Source organism: Mustela nivalis (assembly GCF_964662115.1).
Source record: "Mustela nivalis genome assembly, chromosome: X".
Taxonomy (NCBI): domain Eukaryota; kingdom Metazoa; phylum Chordata; class Mammalia; order Carnivora; family Mustelidae; genus Mustela; species Mustela nivalis.
Genome location: NC_139040.1, coordinates 20,415,528 through 20,430,146, shown reverse-complemented (window position 1 = coordinate 20,430,146; position 14,619 = coordinate 20,415,528). Strand labels below are relative to the sequence as shown.

Sequence of the window (14,619 nt, the reverse complement as noted above, 5' to 3'; positions counted from 1 at the left end):
ACTTTCCTTTACTGAGTCCCACTTTCTTCATCGAAAATCAAAGGAGTTCAGGGGACTGAATGACCTCCTGCCGGCTTTGCTCTTCTGTGATTCTATATGTCTGAGGTGGGGAGGGCAGAAATTCCTGACCGATGATGACAGGTGAGGAGAAGGTACTGGAAGGCCCCCAAAAGATGAACTAACTTGAAGGTCACACAGCCAGTTACTGGCCAAGCTGAGGTTAGGCTCCAGAGTGCCAGACCTTTAGTTTCAGGCCACTGCGCTGTCTAGGCTACAGCCTGCCCATTCCTTAGCACCCAGGGGGAATCAAAGCATTTTGTCTGAACAAGGAGGGAAATATGAAATGGAGGTTATGGCAGCCTCTGGGACCAAGCGAAGCTTGTGCAGACCCCCCAAACCCAGTGGTAACCTTTCTCGCTGGCCAAGGTTCCCATTTCCTGCTATGCGCCCATTTCTTCTCCCGGAGCTCCTCCCTACACGTGCTTGTGGCCCTCACAGGATTCCTCACAGGATTGTCTCACTGTTTGCTGGGACCCCCAATAAGACCTTATTCACAATGGGTGATTCTCACTCACCCACACCTTCAAGGAGGCCTGGGCAGGTAAGGAGGCAGAGGCCCAGAAAGGACCAAGGAGAGATTTTGCCAAGCTACCCAGCAAGTGCTCGGCAGAAGCAGATTCAGGACTAGATCTCAGGTTTCTGGGCCCTTGGCCAGAAACTCAAGGGACAGGCAAGTCTCCTAGAGCATGAGCCTGGCTTGGAAATCCTAGCTCAGGAGCTTTCCCAACTAATGCTGCTACAGGGGAAAATGCTGAGGGTCTGATCTGTCCCTGGGGAGGCCCTTCCAGCGTCCAGTGTCCGGAATACTGAAAGTTTCTAGGGGCCGAGACGCAATCATGATGGGGAAGCAGACCCCTAGCGAAGGCACGGCAGGTGACCCCAGCTGAAGACAGAACCAGATGGCTCTGTGAATTTGAGCAAGCGACTTGACTTCCCTGAGCCTGTTTCCCCATCTATAAATGGGGGATAATATGATGGCTTCCCTGTCCACTTCTCAAGGGTAGGGTAAGGTTTAGCAGAGATAGGGAACTCCCACTGGTAAGCTTGTACCACAGGCTGGGCACGGTGCCCAACACTTTCCCTGCGTCATTTCATTCAAACCTGACCACTGCGCTGAAAAGTCGGCAGAGCATCCCGCCAGATTTGGAAACACGGCTCACTGAGATCAAGACGCTGCCTTTAAATTCTCACAGATAAGTGAATAGTAGTGCTGGGATTTGAACCCTGCTCTGACCCACACTTCCCCTTCCACTGAAAGCCCTTTGTCAGTATGATTATTATCAGATTAGCATGGCACAGAGGCCAGCTCATAATCAGTTTATTAAATTCCCTTCATTCTAGACCGCGCTGTAGAATGTCAGTCTTCTCTTCAGGCCCCAAGCAGGAGTTCAAGGGCTGAGTTGAGACAGGGTCCGGCAAACTGTGACCTGCCACCTGTTTTTATAATATAGAAAGTTTGGTTGAAACACAGCCACACCCATTCATTTATACTTTGTGGCTGCTTTTATAGCGGCTGACTGGGGGAGTCGAGACAGACATGGACTGGCCCTGCAAAGTCTGAAATACTATCTGGCCCTTTATAGAAAAAGTGTTCTGACCCCTGATTTCAAACTTTCAAGGAAATACTCTGGATGCAGCTCCGGCCTTTGGCTGAAGTCCATAGCAACAATGAGGGAGCCCCTTGCCGGGCTCCCTCTGTGAGCCCTGGCCAGTTACATCAGGAACACGGGTTTTCAAAGGCTCTCTGGAGGGGCCTCCCATTTGAGGGTTCCAGAAAAGGGCTGGCTGAGTCTGCAGCCCCTTCTGGAGCCGGGAGCGGAAGATAGTTAAGTCTTCTCTTCTAGTCCCTTTCACAGTTAGCTGGCCTGAGCTCACTCTGGTCAGAAAGAAACTGTGAATTGAGAAATTTCAGCTGAATAACCTAACCTTTAGGCCTGAGAAAGAAAGTTATATAAGCACTTTTGAATGGCTGCTCAGGCCAGGCCCCATAGTTCCCACCGCAATGAAGGAGCCCAGCCCTAGCTGGTGGTACCAAGTCAGCCAGGGGCTGTGGGAGAGTCTGAGATGTTAGGCTCCAGAGGGTTAGTGCTCATTTTACACACACCTGCGAGCCTAAGAAGCCATGAGTCTGGACCTGGGTCTGTTTAGCCTCCCTAATCTCTGTCATTTCAGAAGCTGCCTAAAGTTTTCCAGGTGGATTTAAAGTACTGTTGTTGTTGGTTTTTTTTTTTAAAAAGATTATTTATCTATTTATTCATGAGAGACATGGAGAGAGAGAGAGAGAGGCAGAGGAAGAAGCAGGCTTCCCGTGGAGCAGGGAACCCGATGCAGGACTTGATGCCAGGACCCTAGGATCATGATCTGAGCCAAAGGCAGCCGCTTAACCCACTGAGCCACCCAGGTGCCCAGTACTGTTGTTTTCCAAGTGCTCTGTCCCTGAACCCCACCCTTCAACCTCTTGGTCTAGGACTTACGGGCCAGAAACAATTAAGTGAACCCCTTTTCCTTCTTACCCCTGCAATTTCAAAACTACCCCCTACTCTGATCCTACTGTATTTATCTGGCCAAGATATTGCCAAAGGGGGCAACCCATATGTCCTACCTTCTTTTGGTTTGGTGTCTAATTACCTAATTATCTTTCCCTCATTCTCTGTCCCAGGGTCAGACTCGCAGTCACCCACTAGCATCCAGTTGGTACATTCGACCGGGGGACCCTGGTGGCTGCTCCCCTTCATGCCCCACCTCCACTGCCCACCATCTTCCTGCCAACTTGACCAGATGTGATCGGGCCTCGGAAGCTGGTGTGAGTGATCCCACCAGTCCACAGCATGCCGTCTATATCTTTGGCACTTACTGAGAATACCAAACACACTTTGTACTTAAGTCTTCCCTCTACGGGATCTTCTATAGGACCATGGAAAGGATTTGCATTCTAGAATTTGAAGTCCAGATTCTAGATTCACTTATTGGCTTCACTTCTCTGAGCTCGTTTTCTCATTTCTCACTCGTAAAACGGGGCTCAGGGACTGTGCCACCCAGTCGTTAGGATGATAAAAAGAGTTATTTTTAAAAAGAGTTCTGGAAGCTGCACACTTCTGGGTGGGTATTAAGTTCCCCAGCCCTGCCACCACCCCCTTCTCCTTGGTTCATGTAAAATTAGAGCTTTGGGGGTGATGAGGGAGGTAACAGACCAATCAGCATAAAGCCAGCCCACCTAAACCCCTCTGCCTAACCAGTTACTCTGACGACCAGTTTGCCTAAAAGTCAAAGTAGTAATTTTGAAAGAAGGCATTTTGTACCAATTTTCCTAAGAGGCAATTCCAGCATAATGTCATATTTTTAAATCACTATGTCACAATCTGCAGCATTTTGTCAATGATGAGATTATTTTATATGCGTGTGTGTGACTTTTTCTATTTTATCTCCTATTGAACAGGTTTTTTTTAACAAGCTTTTTAACAAGTTTGTTTGCAGACTCTTTCTTAAAATTCTGTATTTCTAACACCAAATACCTGCCAAGTCTGTAGAATATTCCACAATATTTATCGAACGCACCTTTCTGATCACACCCGTCTTCTTCTCGCTAGGTGGTACTCTGCATTGTGTATGCCTGTGTGCACCTAATGAGTTGATTAACCAAATTAGCATGTACCCATGCTCCTTACTGTTCTGCAAGATATTGGCGTTTCGACAGCAGGCATGAAGAAGTGAGACAGATGGGGCAGAATTGTATTGAACTCCTTGCATTTTATTTTTCAGGCTTTCTCATTTATCAAGCAGCTCTATTTTGTGAAACATAAAATGATACATAACAAAGTCATTACCAAGTGTATTTATTGCAGGAAACATAACCATTTTCAGGAAAGGCAACCTGACTAAAAAGTCCCGAAAGTGTTCAAAAGTAGATAAAATTAGAAGACACCCACCAAGGATATAAAACAGCTTTGAGTAGGAATCCCACCTTTAACCAGAATGTCTTTATACCAATTGCTTTGTAAAAAGCTTTAAATGGCACCAAAGGAAGAAAAAAAAGGACACCCAAACAGATGCCCAAACACTTAAAAGTGGACTGAACATTATGGGAACCGGTCATTAAGCACAGAGGTTCCTTTCATGAGTTTGTGGCCAGTGGTTCGAGGCCGTTTGACCTGGAATCGATCTGGGATGCAGGCACTTCCCTCCGTGCAAGGGCAGTATATGGGCACGGGGACAACTGTGGACCTTGGGGGACAGGAATGCCCCTCCTGAACATGATCTTCAAGAGTAAGGGTGAATTGTCAGCTTTTAACTCTTTATTATAAAGACATATTTACACAGAACAATCTTTACAAACACAGTGAACACAATTATGAGAAGGAGACAATTTCTTAAAGAAAAGGGCCTTAATATCTTTGTATAAATTAGTAGAAGAATCATACACAATCATTTTAAATAAGACAGGACCCCAGCCACCTACTACTCTCTTCTGCCCTGTGTCTCTGGACTTGACCAACTTTCCCCCCTAACCCACGGGGCTGGCTGGACAGCTGCTGAGGCAGGAGACGCAGAAAGGAGGAGGGGAAAGAAGACCCAAGCCCGGGAGGGGGCACCAGTGGCAGACGAGGCCTTCTGGACCCTGGCCAGTCCCCACTGCCAGCCTGAGGGCTGTGGGGGAAGCGGGTGCTCAGCCCCGCTCCTCAGGGTGGGCCTTGAAGCAGCAGCGGCGGCAGCAGCATTAGCAGCAGCGGAAGTGAGGGGGAGAGGTGGTTAGGCGACGTCGGGGTTACCATGGGACTCGGAGGGCCCTGACCCCCCCTGTCCCCACACATACATAGGTGGGCCATCAGACTCTGGTTTCCCATTTCCTCCCTCCTGGGAGGCGTCTGAGAAGGAAGCCTGCTCAGACCTGTATTTCCTCCCAGCTTTCCTTCCTTCCTTCCTTCTCTCCTTCCTTCTTCTCCCCCTTGCCCCTCCCTTAAGGAAAGGCCACTGGGAAAGAAGGTCCAGTCAACGTGAAGGGAAGGCTACCGAGTCCAATGACTTAAGGCTACATCCTGGCTAGCGAAAACCAGTATTGGGGCTGGCGTGGGAGACTCAGTACCTGAGCTGTCCCTGGGAGAACACATGGGCTTTGGTAGCGCTGCGGGAAGGGGGCAGCTGGCCAGGGACCTTCTCAGCCCAGGTCGGGGAATGGACCAGCAGGGGCAGCCCAGGGAGGCAGGAGCAGCTGGGTCCCCATACCGCCATGGGGCAGTTCATAGCTGGCCTGCCCCTCCCTTCCCAGACACCCCCAGCCCCAACCACGGGAAAGGCACTCAATGTGTTTTGAAAAAATATCATCAAGAGGGAAGAGGACATCATCAAGTGGGAGGGGGGAGACCTGGGTCCTCATTCTGGCTGTGCGGTGACCCCGAATAAGAATAGGTTGCTGTCCCTCTCCGGGCCTGGTTTTACATGAGTTTGCATAAGGAGGCAGAGCTAAGTGATCACCAAGGTTCATTTTGCCTCTGACATTCTTTGATTCTTGGCAAAAAAAAACACTCGTCCTGTTTGGCTTTTGCTCCTGGGAGGATATAGAACCATCTCCTGAGTGAGAGCTTGAACTAGCGGGCAAGGGAGGGAGGGAGTTGGGGGGTGAGGTGGGGGGCAGTGTTAGGAGACACAGAGAGGTGACAAAGTACTTCATGGCCCCTCTCCTTCACCTCTTCCTGAAGCCAAACATGGCATGTGGAAAAGGCCACAGCAGCTAGTCCTCCTCTTCTCCAATGCTTTCCCACTCCCCTTTCCCAGCACCTTGTGCACATCCCAATCAATGCCCCCAGCCCCTCTAACCAGCACCTCCTTGAAGGGTGAAGGGTCCATTTGAAGGGACCTTCTGGAGCCCCCCGAAGAAGGGAATGTTCCCCACCCAGCCCCGGTGAGGGAAGGAAGGGCTGGGCGGAGCTTGGGCTGTTGGGCAGGGAGAGGTGGGGGCTAGGGGAAGGCGAGGGCCGGGGAGAAGGCAGGCCTTCCAGTGCTGGGTCTCCAAAGTCAGTCCAGGGGAGGGCCAGGAAGAGGAGCTGGACGGATCCGTGGAAAGAAAGGGAACCATCCGAACTAGGGGCAGGTCCACGCCATTCGGGGCAGCTGGTGGGTGAGAAGAGTCGGGACCATCAGCAGTGAGGACAGGTGTGAGGAGAGAGGCGAATGGAAGTGAGGGCTCCAGAGAAGCAGACCAATCTATGGGGTAGCCAGATTCGCAGGGGGGCGGGCACTTCCGGGCCTCTTCCGTCCTAAAGAGACAGAAATGACCAGAGAAGCAGTCACCGACGTGTCCTAGGTCAAAGGAACCAGCCGGGAAAGGAAAGGAGACAGCCTTCGATTCCCTCTTTCCCACAACCCTGAATCTAAAGCCCAAGGTCCCTGAGTTGGTGCCACTTTGTTGGGGGTCTAGGGGTGAGAGAGCAGGCCAGGCCTCAGGGGCAAGCTCAGGCCCTGCTTTCTCTGCTACTGCCTTGGATTTTTCTTTCTTTCCCATGGCTCTGGGCAGCTCTTCTTCTCTGCCTGCTGTCCCCCAAGGCACTCTGCTTCCCTCCCCCACTCTGGTGAAGATCCACCCTGCACACTAGTAGGATACCCTGAGGCACTCTTCTCTGGCTCAGCAAGGTCCCCCCAGGACTTCTAGAACTCTCCAACTGGGCCAGCCTGCCCAACCCCAGGCAGCAGAGTGGAGGGGAGCTGGCACCCCATTCCTGGGGAGTCAGGAGTTCAGGCCCAGGTGTCAAGCCCCTCTCTAGGCCTTGGTCTCCAAGTCCATAAAACAAAGGGGTAAGATGGGTGCTCTGTAAGCCCCAGTGTTGCGTGCGGGCCTGGAAGGGCTTGGTGTGGGTGTCTGGCCTGCGAGACGCAGCAGAGTCACCGACCTTCCAGGCTGTCCCTCCCCTGCTCCTTCGCTGCCCACTGACCAGAGGCTCAAGTACCTGCTTCAGAAAGGCATGGGGCCCTTGTGGGAGAGGCGTGGCCGCTGGCGGCGAAATTTCCTCCGACCGCCCTGCCAGGGCCCCGGTCCATTCCTCGAGCCTCTGGGCTGCACCAGGTGGCGGACGCTGCCCTCCTCCAGCCCCTTGCCATCAGCAGGCTGCGGCAGGGGCCCTGCGGGAAGAGGAAAGCCTGTTAGCCAAGAGGGCTGATGCGAATGGGCAGAGGTAGTCCTCATCAAGGCTTTTCTTTGCTTTGACCTTCCATCTTGGTGAACAGTTTGCCATTTTTACCCTGGCCTGGGGCCAAAACCTACTACTCACATCTTGCAATGTATGGAGCTGACTTTACGCCCCTTTGGCAGTTCTACCATGTTTCTGGCAGGCACAAACATGTTCTTCATTTAGAACATGTGGGTAGAGGATGGGGCATATGTCTGCCCTTGGTGAGGGCGCAGCAAGCAGAAACTCCTCATTGTACCCTGGCAACATATTTACTAAAAACATTTCACACATACAATGAAATGAATCCCCCGCCACCATGTCCCCATCACCCAGATTCAACAGTTATCCAGGTGGTTTCACAGAGGCTTTCGTTATCCCTTTTGTTTTTTTCCTTTGTGGAAGTGTTCTACAGCAAACCCAGAACATCATGTCATTGTCCTCTGACATCCTTCAATCTGCAGGTGACCCACCTTTGAGGACTTGAGACCCCCATCCCTCACCCCTGGGCATCTCATCAGTTGTTTGGCATCCCCGAGGCTCTCTTGCTGATCACAGGGAGATCCCTGTAATCTCCCTGTGGGCATGGCTGGGGTGGGAGGAGGTTGTCTCTGACCCTGTGTCTCTGTGTACCTTAAGCTGGGTGCTAGTCATATATTCTTAGAGGCCCAGAAATATTATCTAAATGGATGAGTGAACCAATGAGTGAATGGTCACTTGAGGCAGCGAGTCTGGTCGTCAGGAGCAGTGTGAACTCCTGCAGCTGGCACCTTCGCCTACCGAGTGCCTTATCTTGCATCCCCACATCACACTCGACCCCGTGCCTGATGTAATTCCTGCCATTTAGATTCCTGGTGGCTTCTCTCCAGCTTTCTGGCGCTCGGCTCTACATCTGCCCACACCTGGCTTGGAGGAGAAGGCTCCCGATGCCAGGCCAAGCCCTGACAATGGAACCCGAGTGGTGCTGGGTGTTCTTGGGTGCAGTGACGGAGAAGTCACCTGGGCCGGCTCTCGCAAAGGCTGCAGCACAGCCAGGGAAGGCGAGCTTGCGCTCCGGAAACAAGCCTGGGCTCTGGAAGCAGGCCAAACAGGGAGGTGAGATGGTGCTGGGCAGAAGGCGGACTGCAGGGAACCTGTGCAATGCCCAGTCCAGGGCTGGCCTACAGAAATATGGCTTCTGAGGTCAGTGATCACAAATCCCATGCTCTCTCCTCCCACACCACTGGATTCGCCTTCAGCTATATCCGGGCCCCCGAAGCCCCATTTCCACTCATCCGGGCATCTCCACAACTAGCTCACAGTTTCCATATCACCACCCGTTGGCTGCTAGCCCCCCAGTCATACCCCTGGCTGCTCTTCCTTTCCCTCCTCCTTCCTCCAGCATCCCCATGCTTTGGTTCCCCTGTTGGCTCCTTGGCTCTAGTGATTTCTCCTCCGTTTGCACACAATTTCCAGGCAGTTATCCTCCTCTTGGGCCAAAAGCAGGCGAGGTTTGTCCTTTGGGCCCTCCCCACCCAGGCTCCGGGGGCCTGCTGCTGTCTCAGACACGCAAGCCCACTGTGCACATGCACACATTCTAGTCCCCCACTTCGCCTTCTCCAAGAAAAGTCACGGACCTGTTAGGACCCTACAGTTTACCAGCCACATTTCTGTGCTTCTGGTTGGGGTGGGTTAATGCATCAGCTCCTACCCCAGTGAGAATTAAAACCTACCCACATAACAAGAATGAAAACATAAATTATGTTCACACTTTGGGGCAGTGGGGCAGGAGGCCACTTTTGTCTATCATAAAGCCATTTGCAAAAGGGCTGGGCCAGGGAAGCAGAGAAGAGGGAAGGACCTTCACTAAGCATCCCCACCCCTGACTTCATCTGCTGCAGCTTCTGCCCTATGTTTTGGGGTCCCCTCAAGGCCCTCCCTGACCACTGAGGGGGGTAGGAATGATGCTGATGAGGAGTCCCATACCAAAGGCACACTCAGGGCAGGAAGGACTGTGCTGAGGGTGTGGCCAGGTGCAGGGAAGGACCCTAGGGGCCTTGATCGTGTGAGGCCTTGGTTCTTGAGTCTGTGACCCTGACTGCTAGGGGCGGAGTGGATGTGGGCCGATGACGCAGATTACGGCTGCAGCGGTAGGGTGGGCATGGAGAGTGCTCAGATGGGTAGGGTATCACCTCCAAATATTCAGCACCAAGGACTGTGAATGCTGGTGGCAGTAAGGGAAGGAGGGCTGGAGTAAAAGGCCCTAAGTGGGGGGAGGCCAAAACCAGGATGGGAGGGTGGCTCAGACTCTGGCCAGGGAAACATCTAGACTCCAAGCCAGCAGAGAAGAACTACCTTGAACTGACTGAGCACTCAGCCAAGCTCTAGAGAGTGGCCACTCAGAAGGCCCCGGCACATTGTACCTCCTAGGCGGGGGGCTCACTGTCCTCTTTGTAGCCAGAGCTCTGCAGCTCCTCCCACACCCTGATCCCATCACGCACTTGTTTCCTTCTGCTTTTGATTCTGCATCTGGCTTCCCCTACGATAAGTTGACACCCGAAATGGGGGCTTTCTCCTGTCCGTTTTAGAGGCTGTAGATTCGCATCAGTGCGGAGGTCTTGGCTGCACAACAGAACCACCCTTCAGAAATGGGGGCCTTCCTCAGTGCACTTAAATATTTTCTTCTAACTCATGTGCTGCTTCGAGGGAGGCTGGGGGCAATGCCCCAAGGAATCTGAAGCCTAGAGGGACTGGGGCCCCTGCTCTCTGAAGCACCAGCAGAATGAGGCCTCGGCCTCTCCATACTGAGAGCTGCATGCAGGGCTGAACACGGATTGGTTTTCTCGAGGCCTGAACTCCAGCCCTGCTGGCGCACAAAGAGGTGTGTGTGACTTTTCAGGAACATGCCAGCCTCACCAGGAATGACACGGCTGCTTCTCCTCTCGCCATCTAGTCTATCTGGTGACTGCTTTAAAAGCCCTCACGAGTGCTTGGTGGGGGGACCCTGCTGGGTGTGCCCCCTCCTGGCTCTGCAGGTCTCTCCCTGCTGAGGCATCTGTCCTTGGACTGCTCAGCCCTCCACCCCAGTGCCCTGAGCTATCTTCCCATGCCAGCTTCGCTGACCTTGGACGTGTCACGCCCTGGCAGCCTGGCCCTCCACTTCACTTGCGTTAGTCTTCTGCCCCAGAGGCCGGACTCAGGTTACAAGAGTGCTTAGCACTTAGGAACTGGGATGGAGTTGAGAGGGTGAGGTACACTAGGCTGTCCTCACACTAGCACTGTGACTGCAGGCTTTGAGCTAGGGCTGAGGAGGGGAGGAGGAGAAGGAGGGAGAGGGGCAGAGGGGTGCTCAGATAAGAGCAAGAGTCACTTTTCCCTGGCCCAGCAGCTTTCAGACTCAGAAGAGCAAGGTGTATCTCAGGTCAGGAAGCGGTGGAGGAGTTTGTGTGTGTTTGGTGAGGGGGGAGGCGCAGACATTCCGAGTCAGGACAGAGTGCATTGGGGAGGAAGCAAGATTTTCAGGCCTGGGAATTTTTTTTCCATGATTTATTAGAGAGGGGAGGTGTAAGCAAGAGTGTGAGGGGCAGAGGGAGACGGAGAGAGACTCTCAAGCAGACTCCTCTCTGAGCATGGAGCCTGATGTGGGGGGTGGGGAGCTCCATCTCAGGACCCTGAGATCATGACCTGAGGTGAAACCAAGAGTCAGCCACTCAACCGACTGTGCCATCCAGGCACCCCCTGGGCCTCTGAGACTTTGACTGGAGACTCTGGCTGGGGAGAGCATGCAAGCCTGGGCCAAGGGCAAGGTGGTTCTGGGGTCCCTGTTTCTGACCCAGGACGGGAGGCAGGAGGAGCAGGACATGAGTACCTGGATCCTTGGCTGGTGGCCACCTACACAAAAGTGTCCCTCCTTGGCTCCTAGAGATGTCATGAGGGGGGGAACGTTGTGAGAGCCCAGTGTCCAGTGCTAGGCTTAAGCAAAAGGTGAGAGCAATAAATTTACTGAATAAGGACACAAAGGTAGAGGACTTAATAAAGAAGGGTGAATTAAAGCAAAAGGTGACAGGGTCTGCACCAAACACAGTGTTCCCTTCCCTTGAAACTAGCTGTCCCCTTTACCGGTTGGACCCCTAAAGTGTCCTAGTAGTGGTCAGTTCCCCAAGGGTCTCCCCATAACCTCTGGGGGAGCGCCAAGTAGGCAGATCAGGAAGGCCCAGCTTCCTCCAGGACCCCCTCTCTGTATCCACGCTTTCTTCCCTGACGGTACCACTTAGGACTGTTTGCTGGTGGTGGTGTCCTGTGGGTGTCTCGTCTTGCCAACTGCACTAGATGGAAGGCACCTGAAGGGCAAGCCCACACGGTGTTCTTCATCCCTATCTTCTACTCTCTGTTCACCTGCCTGACAGGAGTTTCTGAGGAAAAGGCTGCTTCCTTCTTACCAAGGAAGAGGCTCCTGCAGCACTTGGGCGCTAAAGAAGACCACTGGACAGCTAGCTGAAGGCAGGGGGTGCCAGAGCTAACCTATGCACCTTCCTGAGAAGCCAGGCTGTGCTCCCAGGGTGAAGGCCCTTCCGAAAGGCAAGAGCAGAGAGGGAGGTGGAGACTCGCCAGGCCCCTCCACGGCTCCTGGGCTGCAGGCCATCCTCCTGCTCTGGGGAGTCTGAACTAAGTAGGGCCCCATGCCCTTCATCTAGGAAACTGCACCGCCCTCTCCTCCCCTCTGCTCCCACCTCTCTGTGACTCCAGCCCTGGCACTGGCATTGGTCCACCGGGTCTTGGCCTTCCCCTTGTGTGGGGCCAGGCAGGCAGCAGTGACAGCCAGATCACAGAACTGTGGCAGCTGGAGGTGGGAGCTGACAGCCCCAGGAGACACTGACACACAGGGGAAAGGCAGCCTGGGCTGGGGCTGCCAGGGCATCGCTGGGACCAGGTCTGGGGAGGGCAAGGGAGCACCAGTGCCAAGTATGCCAGGTGAGGGGGGTGTGGTGCAGTTGGGGGAGAATGGTCTTCCCCTCACAGAATTGCAAGGAGGTGTCAAGTCAGGCGTTATGTTTCCTCGTGTGGTGCCTGGAGACAGGGGACCTAAGGTGAAGCGTGCCTGTGCCAGAGCTGAGTAAAAGGCTAGAGCCAGGATATCCAAGGAGGAGGGTCCGGGGAAGCGCGGAGTCTGTGGGGAGGACCTCCTGTTCAGGAGCAGGAGAGCAGACCGGATAAGACCTTGGGGCAAGGGGAGAGAAGACCAGCCTGGCTGGGCCCTGCCAGCTCGGCCTGGGGAAGGCTGCCTCTGCTCCCATGCGGGCTGAAAGGAGCAACAGCTGGGTTCCACGCCGCCGCCCCCGCCGCGCGCTCCTGCCTATGCAACAAGTGTCACGTCTGCATCTTGGCACATCATCCCGAGTGGCCCGCGCCCCGCGACCGGAGCGCGGCCCCTAACCTCCAGGGGCCGGACAAGTTTCAACTCGGGAGGCCAGACCCCAGGCTCAGGTCAGGCTCCCTCCACTGATCCGCGGGGAGCGGGACATGCTCCCCCCAGGCACATACCCTCCACCACGTGGGGTGCATGGCGCGGGACCCTGGGCGCACGCCCGCGGCCCCGAGCTCCTCGGACTTCAAGGAGCCGCCCGGAGGGGCAAGGCGCCAGGCGGGTGATGCCCGAGACCGAGCCAAGCCCCCTCTCGGAGACAGCCGTCGCCCCGGCCGGCCCGGTCCCCGGCCCGGGGCGCCCTGTCAGTGAGTCCGCGGCCCGGCGCAGCCGGCGCGTGGCTGCTCCTGCTCTGCTAGCGCCTGGGTCCCGGGAGGCTGAGAGCGCGCGAGTCGGGGGCGGAGGGAAGGGAGCGCGTGGGCGGCGGTCCAGGAGGGCGGCGAGGGGCGCGCGGGCGAGCCGGGGGGCCACGCACTCACCTCCACACGCCGCAGTCAGGGAGAGCCAGAGCAGCAGGAGCGCCTGCACGCAGCGCCGCAGATTCATGCTGCTCCTCGGCCGCGCCGCCGCAGCCCGGGCCAGGGGGCGGGGAGGCCGGGCGCCCCGAGGCTGGGAAAGGCGCGAGCCGCGGACCGTGCGTGCGTGCGTCCGGGCGCGGAGCTCGCGTGGCTCTCCGGCTGCGCCGCGGGCTGGCCGCCTGCCGCGCCCGCTCGCCGCTGCCTCTGCTGCAGCCTCCCTCTCCTGCGGCGGGGCAGCGCGGCCAAGCGGGCCTCCGCGAGCGGCTCCGGGGACCGCGGCAAGCTCTTTCCAAGAGGCTGGCTGCTCGGCCGAGGCTCCAGCTGCCCGTGGCCCAGACTGCCAGCGAGAATGCTCCCCGCTCACTCCAGGGGCTGCATTTTGTAGCTTGTGGCTTGGCCGCGAGCCCACTTGGTCATGTGGTCATCGGGAGGCCTGGAGGGGGGGGGCAGGAAGAGGGAGAGGGAGCGAGCCTCCCGCGCCGCCCCCCTCCCAGCACGCCTTCTGCAGCCCCAGGCTGGGCGCGAGAGGGAACCTCGAGGTGGCCCCACAACAAAGGCGGCACGGCCGCTCTGACAACCCACAACCGCTCCCAGGACAATGCCCGCCTGGCCGGGGGCCAGAGGGTTTGGGAGACCTGAAGGATTTCAAACACAGGAAGCATTTGGGGCGGTGGAGGGGCACACTTAACCCTTTCTCACCTCGCTTCCTTAAGGGCTGTCAAGGTACCTGGGCGCTCCAGGGAGGACCTGGCCCAGGCTGCCCCCACTCATCCCCTCCACCTCTGACGGGCTCCTTGCTGCTGCCACTCCCCAGCCAAGACCCCCCCACCCCCTTCCCACTGGCCCTCCTTTTTCCTCTGCATCTTCTCCATACCCATCTTTGCTGGATTTGTATTGGGGGTGACTGTTTAGGCTTGTGCCCAAGACTGCTTAATTGCCAGGGGCCCCCAGGAGGCACCCTCTACCTGGAATGCCCACCCCACCCCATCCTGCCTCCCAGCTCTTCCTTCTTGCAATAGCACCTCAAATCTCATCCCATCCAGAAGACTTGCCTGGGTGACCGTAATCCACGAAGGGTTGCCTCCCCCCTCTCCCCGCCCTGCCCTCCTCCTGGCTGTTGGGACAAGCAGCAACTTCTAGGGTGTTCCATTTCATGTTCCCCATCATCATGAGGTGCACAGTTTACCCAACTCTGAACAGTCCAGACTGGATTCATTTTGCCCCTATTTGGGATTCCCCCTTTGTAACTGGGTCCTGAAGTTGTTGCTTTCCTAAGCTAGACTGTCAGCTCTTACAGGCTGGGAGCTCCTAAGGGAAGGGAATGCCTGTATCAGCGGGGTGGGAAGCCCCGAAGACAAGACCTTGTCTTCTCATTCTTCGGCATCTTTCCAAAGTCCCTAGTATCGGACTGCACATAGGTGGCACTCAACACATGTTAAAAGACTACATCAAAAGGTGTTTCTGCATTTCAGCTAGTCAGGCA

General features: G+C 55.4%; 1 protein-coding gene across 1 annotated transcript; it reads right to left on the bottom strand.

Annotated features, from left to right (window-relative positions):
* Positions 1–3,787: 3,787 nt before the first annotated feature.
* APLN (apelin) lies at positions 3,788–13,556 on the bottom strand. Its single transcript, XM_082717763.1, has 3 exons — positions 13,098–13,556; positions 6,999–7,170; positions 3,788–6,311 (listed from the first exon to the last, which is right to left on the bottom strand). The coding sequence occupies exons 1-2, from the start codon at positions 13,162–13,164 to the stop codon at positions 7,004–7,006; spliced, it is 234 nt and encodes a 77-aa protein (XP_082573889.1). The 5' UTR covers positions 13,165–13,556; the 3' UTR covers positions 3,788–6,311; positions 6,999–7,003.
* Between the last annotated feature and the right edge of the window lie 1,063 nt (positions 13,557–14,619).